The 13,820-nt window shown below is 38.5% G+C and overlaps 1 protein-coding gene across 2 annotated transcripts in view; it reads left to right on the forward strand.

Annotated features, from left to right (window-relative positions):
- Nucleotides 1-13,820, forward strand: part of LOC134840307 (uncharacterized) — a 107,917-nt gene that overhangs the window by 43,032 nt on the left and 51,065 nt on the right. Inside the window, exon 2 of one of the 2 annotated variants that reach the window (XM_063856059.1) lies at nt 226-358. In XM_063856059.1, coding sequence (XP_063712129.1) covers nt 226-358 — 133 coding nt within the window. Of the gene's footprint in view, nt 1-225; nt 359-13,820 lie in introns of those variants that run through there. The other variant, XM_063856062.1, reaches the window with a different exon arrangement.

Below are 13,820 nucleotides of genomic sequence, written 5' to 3' on the forward strand. Positions count from 1 at the left end.
GAGTGTTTTTTGAGATCATGTTTTTTTCTGACATCTTATAAAAATAAATCAGAGTTAAGAATGAGCATTTAGGGGTTAGGAAAATGATTTTTTTTAAATTAAATGATTTGCTATCTAAATGCTAGAAGCAATAACTTAAATGGAACTAGGATTGCATGTAGTAAACTTGATGGCACGAAACTTGATTTCATATGGTCATAAGTCCTTTAATTCCTCGTTTTGCAGCTCGACTGTTCTGTTTGGTCTGCTGTTGGCCAGTGCCGCCACTCTGATCGTGGCTGTGGAAGTGTCTCTCTCTGGATACTTATTGGTGTATGTCGATTTTGGGATGAAAAACAGATGGGTGGCTCTACTCCTAGTTAGTATTGATTCTATCGCCAATCATGTTTTTCTTTTGACATGACATATGTAGTATGTAAGTTAATTTCAATCTATGTTAACATATGCTTACCCGGGCTGACCAAAATGCGCAACCACACGTCGCACCATGCATGATTCCATGGAAGCCATGAAAAATTGCCGACCTATTTTTATGTTAAAAGAACACATTTTCCATGCATGGCGCGACGTATGGTTGCACATTTTTTTAAATTATGGGGGACCTCAAATTAGACAATATTGATACTTTTACCAGGGCTGTTGATAACTTATATGTCACCATGGATGCTTGCAATGTATGGTTACAATGGTATCATGCATGGCGCGACGTATGGTTACTATGGTATCATGCATGGCGTGACGTATGGATACCATGGAAACATATATGGCGCGACATATGATTAACAAAGAACCATATTTGGCGCGACATAGAAACTGAATAATCAAATCAATTTAATAATCTCGTGGGAATCCAAAAAGTGCTCTGAACGACCTCAAAAACGTTAGTAGTAAAAATGTTTTTTTTTCGCCGTTCAGAGCAAAAATTTGGTATCCAAGCAAAGCACATTCTTATCTGATGTAGAAAATTTTACCTAATGACACCGGAAAACATGACTCGTGATGGCTGAATAACTTTCATAAAACTGTCTAAAACAATGAAGAATTTCAGAAATATGAAAGATTATCAATACATAAAACAACATAATGACCATCAACAAAAACAATTCAACAGAGGCGAAGCAGAGCTTCGCATCACTTGCGATACAAAAAAATTGTAGCAATTCAAAAAGCGGAATGAAAATTTTTTCTAAAAAATCAAAGATTAAAAAAAATCAAACATTTTTTTTTCACTTTTCTTCACACATTTTTTGTCCAAAAGTATGTTCTCAGCCTACTTGTCAATATTTGAAACTGCAAAAAACCCCAAAATTAAACAAAAATTTGGTGTTGGTTGTCATATCGCATTCTCAATTAAAGTTGTTTTTGTATGGAAACAACGTTTCCATTAATAGCACCATATATGGTGCGACGTATGCTTTGCATGGTGAAAATTTTTGATATTTTACCAACAGCTTGCATAATGATGAGAAACCGTTTTATTACTAATTTACTCAGTTAAAAAGCTATTTCGAGGGTTTTCGAAACCAACGTATGTGCTACGCATGATTAGACATTTTCCATACAAATCATGGATGGATGTGCATGGTTGCGCATTATCTTCTATGGTGGGCAAAACGGGTATGCCTGTATGTATGGATGAATCAAATTTGTTACACGCATCCCGGGTTGACCTCCATAGACCGAAAATGCTAATCATACAATTTCATACACCTAGTCTATGGAAATTATGCTAGTCATACAAATTTCATACAATATTGCAAAATGAATTTAACCGAATTTCAAAGGTATTTTATAGTTGTTTTGGTATCAAAATTGGTATCTCTTCATAAAAAAAGGAAAAAAATGGTATGAAAAAAATGCTTATCATACAATTTCCATTTATGGAAACTGTATGATTAGCATTTTTTGTTTTCAAATTTTGTGAAAAAAAAGCTTTGAACAATTGATTCAACTGCTGGCAAAACATTTAAGCGCTGTTTAGGCTGCTAAAACTGAAAACTTTGACTTTTTTCATTTTTGTTTTCTGAAAAAAAAAACACTAGTCATACAATTTCCATTTATGGAAATTGTATTTATAGCATTTTTTTGATGGCGACGACAAAAGTATTTTTGAAATTGCCCCCAAACATTTTTTGTGTAATTTTTCAACCGCAAATTGATTTTCGTATTCAAACAAACATTTTTTGAAAAAAAAAATTTTGCATGGAAAATTTAATTTTTTGTGTGTATAACGTAGTCCCGGATATACTAATATTGGCTTTTTTTTCCTTTTCTTTTCATAACTTTTTTCAAAAACGCTTAAAATTTCTCTTTTTGTATGACATGTTTTTGTTTGCCTTGATCAATGTCTGGTAATTTAAAAATTCAAATTTATAGGAACCTTTTCTTAAAGTTGTAAGTCCTTAAGCATATTGAAATTTTGTCGGAACGATCAAAGGAATATAAAGAACAAAAGAAGAACAAAGGGAGCGTCCTTGTTGCAGATTCAGCGTAAAATTCACAAAATGAACAGTTTGGCCTTCTAATGGTCGTTTTTTGCGTCTAGAACTATCACGTGGTACTTCATTGAAATTTACGTGTACTGGACATGCCAAAACTTAGTCTCGAAAACTGAAAATGGCGAAAAATTGCCGCTAAAGTCTGGACAAACGTGAAATATCACAGAAATCAAACTTTGGGACCAAACCTAGATGCAAATTTGTAAAAAAAACAAAAGGAATACAATAATTAGATAAGATAGTGCAACAGAGATAATAATTAGTCAACAAAGATAATTTTATTTAAAGTTTTCTTCATATGTAAGGTTTTCATCGAAAGATGACACGACACTATATCAGAAACAAGCCCAGGTCGGGGATTTGACCACCAACCATTACGACTCGAAAAAGGTATACCCCGACAAAAAAGGTATGTCGCGACTTTGCGCGACCCAAAAAAAGGCATGTCTCAGTTATGCGCAACCCAAGTGTTTTGCCTGATTTTGCGCGACCCAAAAAAGTTTTTTTTCTTTTTTTCCTGACCGAAGTGTTTTGCTTGACTTTCCGCGACCCAAAACAAATAAATTCTCATTTTCAACTTTTCACGTGATTGTGTTCGGCGAAGCTCGACCAGAGTAAAATCATGAATTTTCATAATATGTGATTTTTTTGTTACGAAAATTTTTTTCAAATTAATAGATTTCCAATTTTTGCATGCATTTTTGTTCTAATTTTGTTTAAAAAAATCTAACTAATTCGATTTGCGTTTTCGTGCGACTCATATTGCGACTTTGCGCAACCCGTGCTGTGATTTTGCGCGCATATATTTAGGTACGATGCGACTGTACACATCCCATGTTGCGAATTTGCGAACAATGAATCAAACATTTTTTGTGGCATAGAGTCCATATTCTCGACTCAGTTGCAACATAAGTATCGTCGGATCTCGGCCCGGAAAACTAACCGACAAATACAAATCAATAAAACAAAACTAATTACACTTACTTTGATCATCATTGTCCGAAATAACAAAAAATTTTGCTATAAATGTGAAACCTGCTCTAAAACAAATTCAAATAACGTTTTAAATGCCATTCAGTTTTACAAAGTTTGATAAAATGGTTTCCCCGACAGCTGTAATGAAGCGTTGGGCGACCTTATAAAAATGTAGTTTGAATTAGTAAGCAATTTTTTTGAATTGTTCACGTACAAAAAAAAAATTTAGCTTTCAAAAAGACAAGGTTAAGTTTAAGGTTTGCAGATCGTTTTGATTAACATCAGCGTAGTTTATAATTGCCAGACATATAATTCACAACGATGAGTTTGACATTTCGAGCGTTAATCCGAGTTATTTGAAAAATTTACTGAATAAAAAACCACCCCAAGCATAGTTTCTTGAGACAATGATTTGCGACCCAAAAAGACCAGTAAGTGTCATTTAGAACACTAGTTTCAAAATATAGAAGGTGGATGAGTGATGCCTCCAAGAATACAGCCAGCACAACTGCACATTTTTTGAGAAGCATCAAGGTCATTTTTGAGCTGAGCCAGCACTCTCTTTGTTAATATCAAGGCTGGCCTTGGTTTTGTTAAAAAAATGGTTTAGATAGACTGATGATATGGATTTATGTTGAGACTTTGCAGACGTATGCTCAGACTTTGCAGACTTATGATTAGACTTTGCAGACTTATGGTTAGACTTTGCAGACTTACGTTCAGACTTTGCAGACTTAAGTTCAGACTTTGCAGACTTAGGTTCAGATTTTGCAGGCTTAGGTTCAGACTTTGCAGACTCATGTTCAGACTTTGCAGACTTATATTTAGACTTCGCAGGCTCATCCTTAGACTTGACTTTGACCTGCGTGGCGATTATTAATTCTGAACACACAACGACGACCTCATGCAGTTTAGAGAGACACATGGCAAAGTCGGGAGAACACTACGCTGGTGCAGAGCAGATCAAGTGATCGATCCTCCAAGAGACCTCAATCTTGTTAGATTGGTCGGAATAAAAACAGCGAACTCAATTATATACATTCCTCACTTTCTGTGAAAATGCGAACAACAAGTTTTTCACCACGCTGCATTTGAATAATTGTGCATTACAATATCAAGAGAAAATTTTAAAGCAGAGTAAGAAAAAACATGAGGCAAAAAATAGTAATGTTTGATAGCATTCCTGTCTTGCCAGATTGGAATTCACTCTTGCTGTTGAGTTTGCAGGCTGAGCTCTCTTGCAAAAAGCATAGCTTGTTGGGCCCAAGCAACTGCAGTTTGGTTTTTCCCTGAATTTTTCTACAAACGATGAAAAACAGAATGTGAAGGAATCTCGTGATAATAATGGGATGTGTTTGTAGCATTACGTAAAAAATGCGCAAACTACCCTAAAAGAACAGTATTTGAACTTAATTCGTTATAAAAAAATTGCTGTTTCAATTGCATTAAGGAAACAGCGTCTAAATGTTTTGCGATTAAAAAAAAACGGTACTTTTTGTGAAGTTTAGAATGACCCGGGTCGAGGTACGCGACTGAAGAAAAAATTTTGTAAATTGCGCCGCATACCGTTTTAAGACTGGATTTTGCAGTCGCGCCGCGAGCTTAAGTCGCCCTGTCAGTATTTTGTTAGGTCGCGCCGTCAGTTTTTTCTTAAGTCACCCCGTCAGTCTTTCCTTAAATCGCGGCACTTAAGTCTTTGCTAAAGTCGGGTCGACAGTCTTTTCTCAAGTCGCGCCGCTTAAAAATTTTCTTATATCGCGCCGCTTAAATCTTTTCTTAAGTCGCGCCGCTTAAGTCTTTTCTTAAATCGCGCGGCTTAAATGTTTTCTTAGGTCGCGCCGTCAGTCTTTTCTTAAGTCGCGCAGCTTAAGTGTTTTCTTAAAACGCGTCGTCAGTCTTTTCTTAAGTCGCGCCACTTAAGTTTTTCTTAAAACGCGTCGTCAGTCTTTCCAAAAGTCGCGCCGCTTAAGTCTTTTCTTTGGTCGTGCCTTCAGTCTTTTCTTAAGTCGCGCCGCTTAAGTCTTTCTTTATATCGTCCCATCAGTGTTTTCTTTTGTCGCTACGCTTAAGTTTTTTCTTATGTCGTGCGGCTTAAGTCTTTTCTTAAATTCTGGGCTAAAATCACAGTGATCAAACTTTGGGACCAAACTTAGCAGCAAATGCAAATTTGTAAAAAAAAAATAATATACTAATAAGATAAGAGATAATGCAAGAGAGATAATAATTAGAGAGCATAGATATTGAGCCACTTAGAACACTTGTTTCTAAATAAAGAAGGTAGATGAGTGATGCCTCCAAGAATACAACCAGCAGAACTGCACAAATTGTGAGAAGCATTAACGTCATTTTTGAGCTGGAGCAGCACTAATTTGTTAACATATCAAGGCTGGCCTTGGCTTTGTTCAAAAAACGTTTTAAATAGACTGATGACATGACTTTAAGTTGTGACCTAGCAGACTTATGCTCAGACTTTGCAGACTTGTGAGCAGATTGTGCAGACTTAGGCTCAGAGTTTTCTGTCTTATGATTAGATTTTCCAGACGTATGGTTAGACTTTGCAGACTTACGTTTAGACTCTGCAGTCTTAAGTTCAAACTTTGCAGACTTAGGTTCAGACTTTGCAGTCTCATCTTCAGGCTTTGCTGACTTATGCTCAGATTTTGCAGACTTAAGTTCAGACTTTGCAGACTTAAGTTCAGACTTTGCAGACTTAGGTTCAGACTTTGCGGACTCATCTTCAGAATTTGCTTACTTATGCTCAGATTTTGCAGATGTAAGTTCAGACTTCGCAGACTCACTTTGAGACTAGATTTTGACCTGCGTGGCGATTATGAATTTTTGGTCCACACGCGGATCGATTCAGACTTTTTAATTTTGAACACAGAACAACGACAATCTCGACCCGGGAAGATTAATCTGTTTACAGAGACGCATGGCAAAGTCGTGAGAACACTTCGCTGGTGCACAGCAGAGCAAGTCAACGAACCTCCAAGGGAGCAGAATCTTGTTAGATTGGTCGGAATAAAAACAGCGAATTTAATTTTATTTATTCCTCACTTTCTGTGAAAATTAGAACAACAAGTTCTTCACCACGGTGCGTTTGAATACTTGTGCAAAACAAAATCAAGACAAAGTTTTAAATAAGAGTAAGACAAAAAAACATGAGGCAAAAAATAGTAATGTTTGATAGCATCCCTGTCTTGCCAGATTGGAATTCACTCTTGCTGTAGAGTTTGCAGGCTGAGCTCTCTTGCAAGACTCATAGCTTGTTGGGCCCAAGCAACTGCAGATTGGTTTTTCCCTGAATGTTTCTACAAACGATGAAAAACAGAATGTGAGTGAATCTCGTGATAATAATTTGATGTGTTTGTAGCATTACGTAAAAAATGCGCAAACTACCCAAAAAGAAAAGTATTTGAACTTAATTCATTATAAAAAAAACGCTGTTCCAATTGCATTAAGGAAACAGCGTCTAAATGTTTTGCGATTACAAAAAAACGGTATTTTTTAAGTGGTTTAGAATGGCCCGGGTAGAGGTGCGCTACTGAAAAAAAAACTTTGTAAATCGAGCCGCATACCGTTTTCAGACTGGATTTTGCAGTCGCGCCGCGAGCTTAAGTCGCCCTGTCAGTATTTTGTTAGGTCCCGCCGTCAGTTTTTTCTTAAGTGACCCCGTCAGTTTTTTCTTAAGTCGCGCCGCTTACGTTTTTTCTAAGGTCGCGCCGCCTAAGCTTTTTCTTAAGTCGCTCCGCTTAAGTGTTTTCCTAAGTCACTCCACTTGAGTCTTTCCTTAAGCCGCGGCACCCAAGTCTTTTCTAAAGTCGGGTCGACAGCCTTTTCTTAAAACGCGCCGCTTAAATATATTCCTAAATTGCGCCGCTTAAGTTTTTTCTTAAGCCCCGCCGCTTAAATAAAATTCTTATGTCGCGCGGCTTAAATGTTTTCCTAGGTCGCGCCGTCAGTCTTTTCTTAGGCTGCGCAGCTTAAATGTTTTCTTAAAACGCGTTGTCAGTCTTCTCTTAAGTCACGCTACTTAAGTTTTTCTTAAAACGCGTCGTCAGTCTTTCCAAAATTCGCGCCGTTTAAGTCTTTTTTTTGGTCGCGCCGTCAGTCTTTTCTTAAGTCGCGCCGCTTAGCTCTTTCTTTATATCGTCCCATCAGTGTTTTTTTTAGTCGCTACGCTTAAAATTTTTCTTTAAGCGCTACGCTTAAGTTTTTTCTTTTGTCGCGCGGCTCAAGTTTTTTCTTAAGTCGCGCCATCATTCTTTACTTAAGACGCGCAATCTACGTCTTTTCTTAAGTTACCTTGTTTCAGCCTTTTTATGTCGTGCCGCTAAATTTTTGACAAACATCGCAGTGATCAAACTTCGAGACCAAACTTAGCAGTAAATGATGCAAATTTGCTAAAAAAAAACAAATAATATCATAATTAGATAAAAGATAATGCAAGAGAGATAAGAATTAGATAACATAGATATTGTGCCACTTAGAACACTTGTTTCTAAATAAAGAAGGTAGATGGGTGATGCCTCCAAGAATACACCCAGCAGAACTGCACAACTTGGAGAAGCATTAACGTCATTTTTGAGCTGGAGCAGCACTAATTTGTTAATATGTCAAGGCTGGCCTTGGCTTTGATCAAAAAAAAATTTTTAAGTAGACTAATGATATGACTTTAAATTGTGACCTTGCAGACTTATGCTCAGACTTTTCAGACTTGTGAGCAGATTGTGCAGAACTAGGCTCAGAGTTTTCTGTCTTATGATTAGACTTTCCAGACGTATGGTTAGACTTTGCAGACTTACGTTCAGACTTTGCAGTCTTAAGTTCAGACTTTGCAGACTTAGGTTCAGACTTTGCAGTCTCATCTTCAGGCTTTGCTGACTTATGCTCAGATTTTGCAGACTTAAGTTCAGACTTTGCAGACTTAAGTTTAGACTTTGCAGACTTAGGTTCAGACTTTGCGAACTCATCTTCAGACTTTGCTGACTTATGCTCAGATTTTGCAGACTTAAGTTCAGACTTTGCAGACTTATATTCAGACTTCGTAGACCCACCTTTAGACTAGAGTTTGACCTGCGTAGCGATTATGAATTTTTGGTCCACCCCCGGATCGATTCAGATTTATTAATTTTGAACACAGGACAACGACAACCTCGACCCGGGAAGGTTAATCAGTTTACATAGACACATGGCAAAGGCGTGAGAACACTACGCTGGTGCACAGCAGAGCAAGTCAACGATCCTCCAAGGGACCAGAACCTTGTTAGATTGGTCGGAATAAAAGCAGCGAACTCAATTGTATATATTTCTCACTTTCTGAGAAAATTGGAACAAATTCTTCACCACGCTGCATTTGAATACTTGTGCAGAACAATATCAAGACAAAATTTTAAAGAAGAGTAAGATAATAAAACATGAGGCAAAATACAGTAATGTTTGCTAGCGTTCCTGTCTTGGCAGATTAGAATTCACTCTCGCTGTAGAGTTGCAGGCTGAGCTCTTGCAAAAAGCATAGCTTTCTGAGCCCAAGCAACTGTAGTTTGGTTTTTGTACCTGACTATTTCTGCGAAAGATTGAAAAAAAAGAATGTGAGTGAAACTCGTGATATTAATGGGATGTTTTGTAGCACTACGTAAAAAATATGCGAGCTACACAAAAAAAACAGTATTTGAACTTGTTTCGCTATAAATAAAATTGCCATTTCAATTGCATTGAGGAGACAGCGTCTAAATGTTTTGCGAATATAAAAGAACGGTACATTTTGTGTTATTCAGAATGACCCAGGTCGAGGTGCTCAATTGAAGAAAAACCCCTGCAAGTAGCGCCGCATTTTGTTTTCAGACTTGATTTTGCAATCTCGCTGCGAGCTTGAGTCTCACCGTCAGTCTTTTTTTAGTTTGCGCCGTCAGTCTTTTCTTAAGTCGCGCCGCTTAGATATTTTTCTTAAATCGCGCCGCATAAATCTTTTCGTAAATCGCGCCGCTTAAATTTTTTTTAAATCGCGCCGTCAGTCTTTCTCAAGTCGCGCCGTCAGTCTTTCCTTAAGTCACGCCGTCAGTCTTTTCTTAAGTCACGCCGCTTAAGACTTTTCTTAAGTCCAGCCGCTTAAGTCTTTTCATAAGTCTTGCCGCTTAAGTCTTTTCTTAAGTTGAACCGCTTAAGTCTTTTCTTAAGTCGCGCCGTCAGTCTTTTTTTAGGTCGCGCCGCTTAAGTCTTTTCTTAAGTCCCGCTGCTTAAATTTGTCTTAAGTTGGGCCGCTTAAGTTTTTTCTTTAGTCGCGCCGTCAGTCTTTTCTTAAGTCGCGCCTCTTAAGTATTTTCTTAATCTGCGCCGCCTGAAATTTCGTCATAAATGGCGCCGTCAGTCTTTTCATAAGTCGCGCAGCTATAATCGTTTCTTAAGTCAGGCCGCTTAAGCCCTTTCTTAAGTCGCGCCGCTTAAGTCTTTCTTTTTATCGTGCCATCAGTCTTTTCTTTAGTCGCTACGCCTAAGTTTTTTTAGTCGCTACGCTTGAGTTTTTCCTTATGTCCCGCGGCTTAAGTCTTCTCTTAAGTCACGCCATCAGTCTTTACATAAGTCGCGCTGTCAGTCTTTTCTTAAGTCGCGCCTTCAACCTTTTCTTACGTCGCGCCGGTTAAGATTTTTCTTAAATCGCGCCGCTTAAATGTTTTCTTAAGTCGCGCCGCTTTAGTCTTTTTTTTAAGTCACGCCATCAGTCTTTTCTTAAGTCGCGCTGTCAGTCTTTTCTTAAGTCGCACCGTCGGTATTTTCTGAAGTCGCGCCGCTTAAGATGTTTTCAAGCCGTGCCGCTTAAGTCTTTTCATAAGTCGCGCCGCTTAAGTTTTTTTCTTAAGTGGCGCCGCTTAAGTCTTTTCTTGAGTCGCGCCGTCAGTCTTTTCTTGGGTCGCGCCGCTTAAATTTTTTTTTAAGTCCCGCCGCTTAAATACTTTCTTGAGTCGCGCCGTCATTCTTTTCTTAAGTCGCGCAGCTTAAGCGTTTTATTAAAACAGGTCGTCAGTTTTTTAAGTCGCGCCTTCAACCTTTTCTTACGTCGCGCCGGTTAAGATTTTTCTTAAATCGCGCCGCTTAAATGTTTTCTTAAGTCGCGCCGCTTTAGTCTTTTTTTAAGTCACGCCATCAGTCTTTTCTTGAGTCGCGCTGTCAGTCTTTTCTTAAGTCGCACCATCAGTATTTTCTTAAGTCGCGCCGCTAAGACTGTTTTCAAGCCGCGCCGCTTAAGTCTTTTCATAAGTCGCGCCGCTTAATTTTTTTCTTAAGTGGCGCCGTTTAAGTCTTTTCTTAAGTCACGCCATCAGTCTTTACTTAAGTCGCGCTGTCAGTATTTTCTTATATCGCGCCGCTTAAGACTGTTTTTAGGCCGCGCCGCTTAAGTCTTTTCATAAGCCGCGCGGCTTAAATGTTTTCTTAAGTCGAAACGTCAGTCTGTTCTTAAGCCGCGCAGCTTAAATGTTTTCTTAAAACGCGTCGTCAGTCTTCTGTAAAGTCGCGCTCTTTAAGTTTTTCTAAAAACGCGTCGACAGTCTTTCCAAAAGTCGCGCCGCTTAAGTATTTTCTTTGGCCGCGCCGCCAGTCTTTTCTTAAGTCGCGCCGTTTAAGTCTTTCTTTATATGGTGCCATCAGTCTTTTCTTTAGTCGCTACGCTTAATTTTTTTCTTTAGTCGCTACGCTTAAAATTTTTCTTATGTCCTGCGGCTTTAGTCTATTCTTAAGTCACGCCATCAGTTTTTACTTAGGTCGCGCTGTCAATCTTTTCTTAAGTCGCACCGTCACAATTTTCTTAAGTCGCGCCGCTTAGGACTGTTTTTAAGCCGCGCCGCTTAAGACTTTTCATAAGTCGCGCCGCTTAAGTTCTTCCTCAAGTCGCGCCGGTTAAGTCTTTTCTTGAGTCGCGCCGTCAGTCTTTTCTTAGGTCAAGCCGCTTAAATTTTTTCGTAAGCGCCGCAGCTTAAATATTTTCTTATGTCGCGAGGCGTAAATATTTTCTTAAGTCGCGCCGTCAGTCTGTTCTTAAGCCGCGCAGCTTAAATGTTTTCTTAAAACGCCTTGTCAGTCTTCTCTTAAGTCGCGCCACTTAAGTTTTTTTAAACCGCGTCGTCAGTCTTTTCAAAAGTCGCGCCGCTTATGTCTTTTCTTTGGTCGCGCCGTCAGTCTTTTCTTAAGTCGCGCCGCTTAAGTTTTTCTTTTTATCGTGCCATCAGTCTTTTAATTAGTCGCTACGCTTAAGTGTTTTTTTTAGTCGCTACGCTTAAGTTTTTTCTTATGTCGCGCGGCTTAAGTCTTTTCTTGAGTTCTGGGCAAAAATCACAGTGATCAAACTTCGGGACCAAATTTAGCAGTAAATGCAAATTTGTACAAAAAAAATAAAAGTAATATTATAATTAGATAAGAGATAACGCAAGAGATATAATAATTAGATAACATAGATATTGTGCCACTTAGAACACTTGTTTCTAAATAAAGAACGTAGATGAGTGATGCCTCCAAAAATACAGCCAGCAGAACTGCACAACTTGTGAGAAGCATTAACGTCATTTTTGAGCTGGAGCAGCACTATTTTGTTAATATATCAAGGTTGGCCTTGGCTTTGTTCAAAAAACGTTTTATATAGACTGATAATATGACTTTAAGTTGTGACCTTGCAGACTTATGCTCAGACTTTGCCGACTTGTGAGCAGATTGTGCAGACTTAGGCTCAGAGTTTTCTGTCTTATGATTAGACTTTCCAGACGTATGGTTAGACTTTGCAGACTTACGTTTAGACTCTGCAGTGTTAAGTTCAGACTTTGCAGACTTAACTCAGTTATTGCAGTTTTAGGTTTAGACTTTGCAGACTCATCTTCAGACTTTGCTGACTTATGGTCACATTTTGCAGACTTAACTTCAGACTTTGCAGACTTATATTCAGACTTTGCAGACTTAGGTTCAGACTTTGCGGACTCATCTTCAGACTTTGCAGACTTATGCTCAGATTTTGCAGACTTCAATTCAGACTTTGCAGACTTATATTCAGACTTTGCAGACTTAGGTTCAGACTTTGCAGACTCATCTTCAGACTTTGCTGACTTATGGTCACATTTTGCAGACTTAAGTTCAGACTTTGCAGACTTATATTCAGACTTTGCAGACTTAGGTTCAGACTTTGCGGACTCATCTTCAGACTTTGCAGACTTATGCTCAGACTTTGCAGACTTAGGTTCAGATTTTACAGACTTAGGTTCAGATTTTGCAGACTTATGTTCAGACTTTGCAGACTTAGGTTCAGATTTTGCAGACTTAGGTTCAGACTTTGCAGACTCATGTTCAGACTTTGCAGACTTAAATTTAGACTTTGCAGACTTAGGTTCAGACTTTGCGGACTCATCTTCAGACTTTGCTGACTTATGCTCAGATTTTGCAGACTTAAGTTCAGACTTCGCAGACTCACCTTTAGACTAGATTTTGACCTGCGTGGCGATTATGAATTTTTGGTCCACACGCAGATCGATTCAGACTTATTAATTTTGAACACAGAACAACGACAACTTCGACCCGGGAATGTTAATCAGTTTACATAGACACATGGCAAAGGCGTGAGAACACTACGCTGATGCACAGCAGAGCAAGTCAACGATCCTGCAAGGGACCAGAATCTTGTTAGATTGGTCGGAATAGAAACAGCGAACTCAATTATTTATATTTCTCACTTTCTGTGAAAATTGGAACAAGTTCTTCACCACGCTGCATTTGAATACTTGTGCAGAACAATATCAAGACAAAATTTCAGAGAAGAGTAAGATAATAAAACATGAGGCAAAATATAGTAATGTTTGCTAGCGTTCCTGTCTTGCCAGATTAGAATTCACTCTTGCTGTAGAGTTGCAGGCTGAGCTCTTGCAAAAAGCATAGCTTGCTGAGCCCAAGCAACTGTAGTTTGGTTTTGTCCCTGACTATTTCTGCGAAGGATTGAAAAAAAAAGAATGTGATGAAACTCGTGATATCAATGGGATGTTTTTGTAACACTACATAAAAAGTTTGCGAGCTCCACAAAAAGAACTATATTTAAACTTGTTTCGCTATAATTAATGTTGCCATTACAATTGCATTAGGGAGACAGCGTCTAAATGTTTTGCGAATATTAAAGAACGGTACATTTTGTGTCGTTCAGAATGACCCTGTTCGAGGTGCGCAATTGAAGAAAAGCCTCTGTAAGTAGCGCCACATACTTATTTCAGACTTGATTTTGCAGTCTCGTCGCGAGCTTAAGTCGCACCGTCAGTCTTTAATTAGTTTGCGCCGTCAGTCTTCCTTTAAATCGCGCCGTCAGTCTTCTCTTAAGTCGTGCTG

Source organism: Symsagittifera roscoffensis, chromosome 2, assembly GCF_963678635.1.
Source record: "Symsagittifera roscoffensis chromosome 2, txSymRosc1.1, whole genome shotgun sequence".
In the NCBI taxonomy this organism is placed as follows: Eukaryota; Metazoa; Xenacoelomorpha; order Acoela; family Convolutidae; genus Symsagittifera; species Symsagittifera roscoffensis.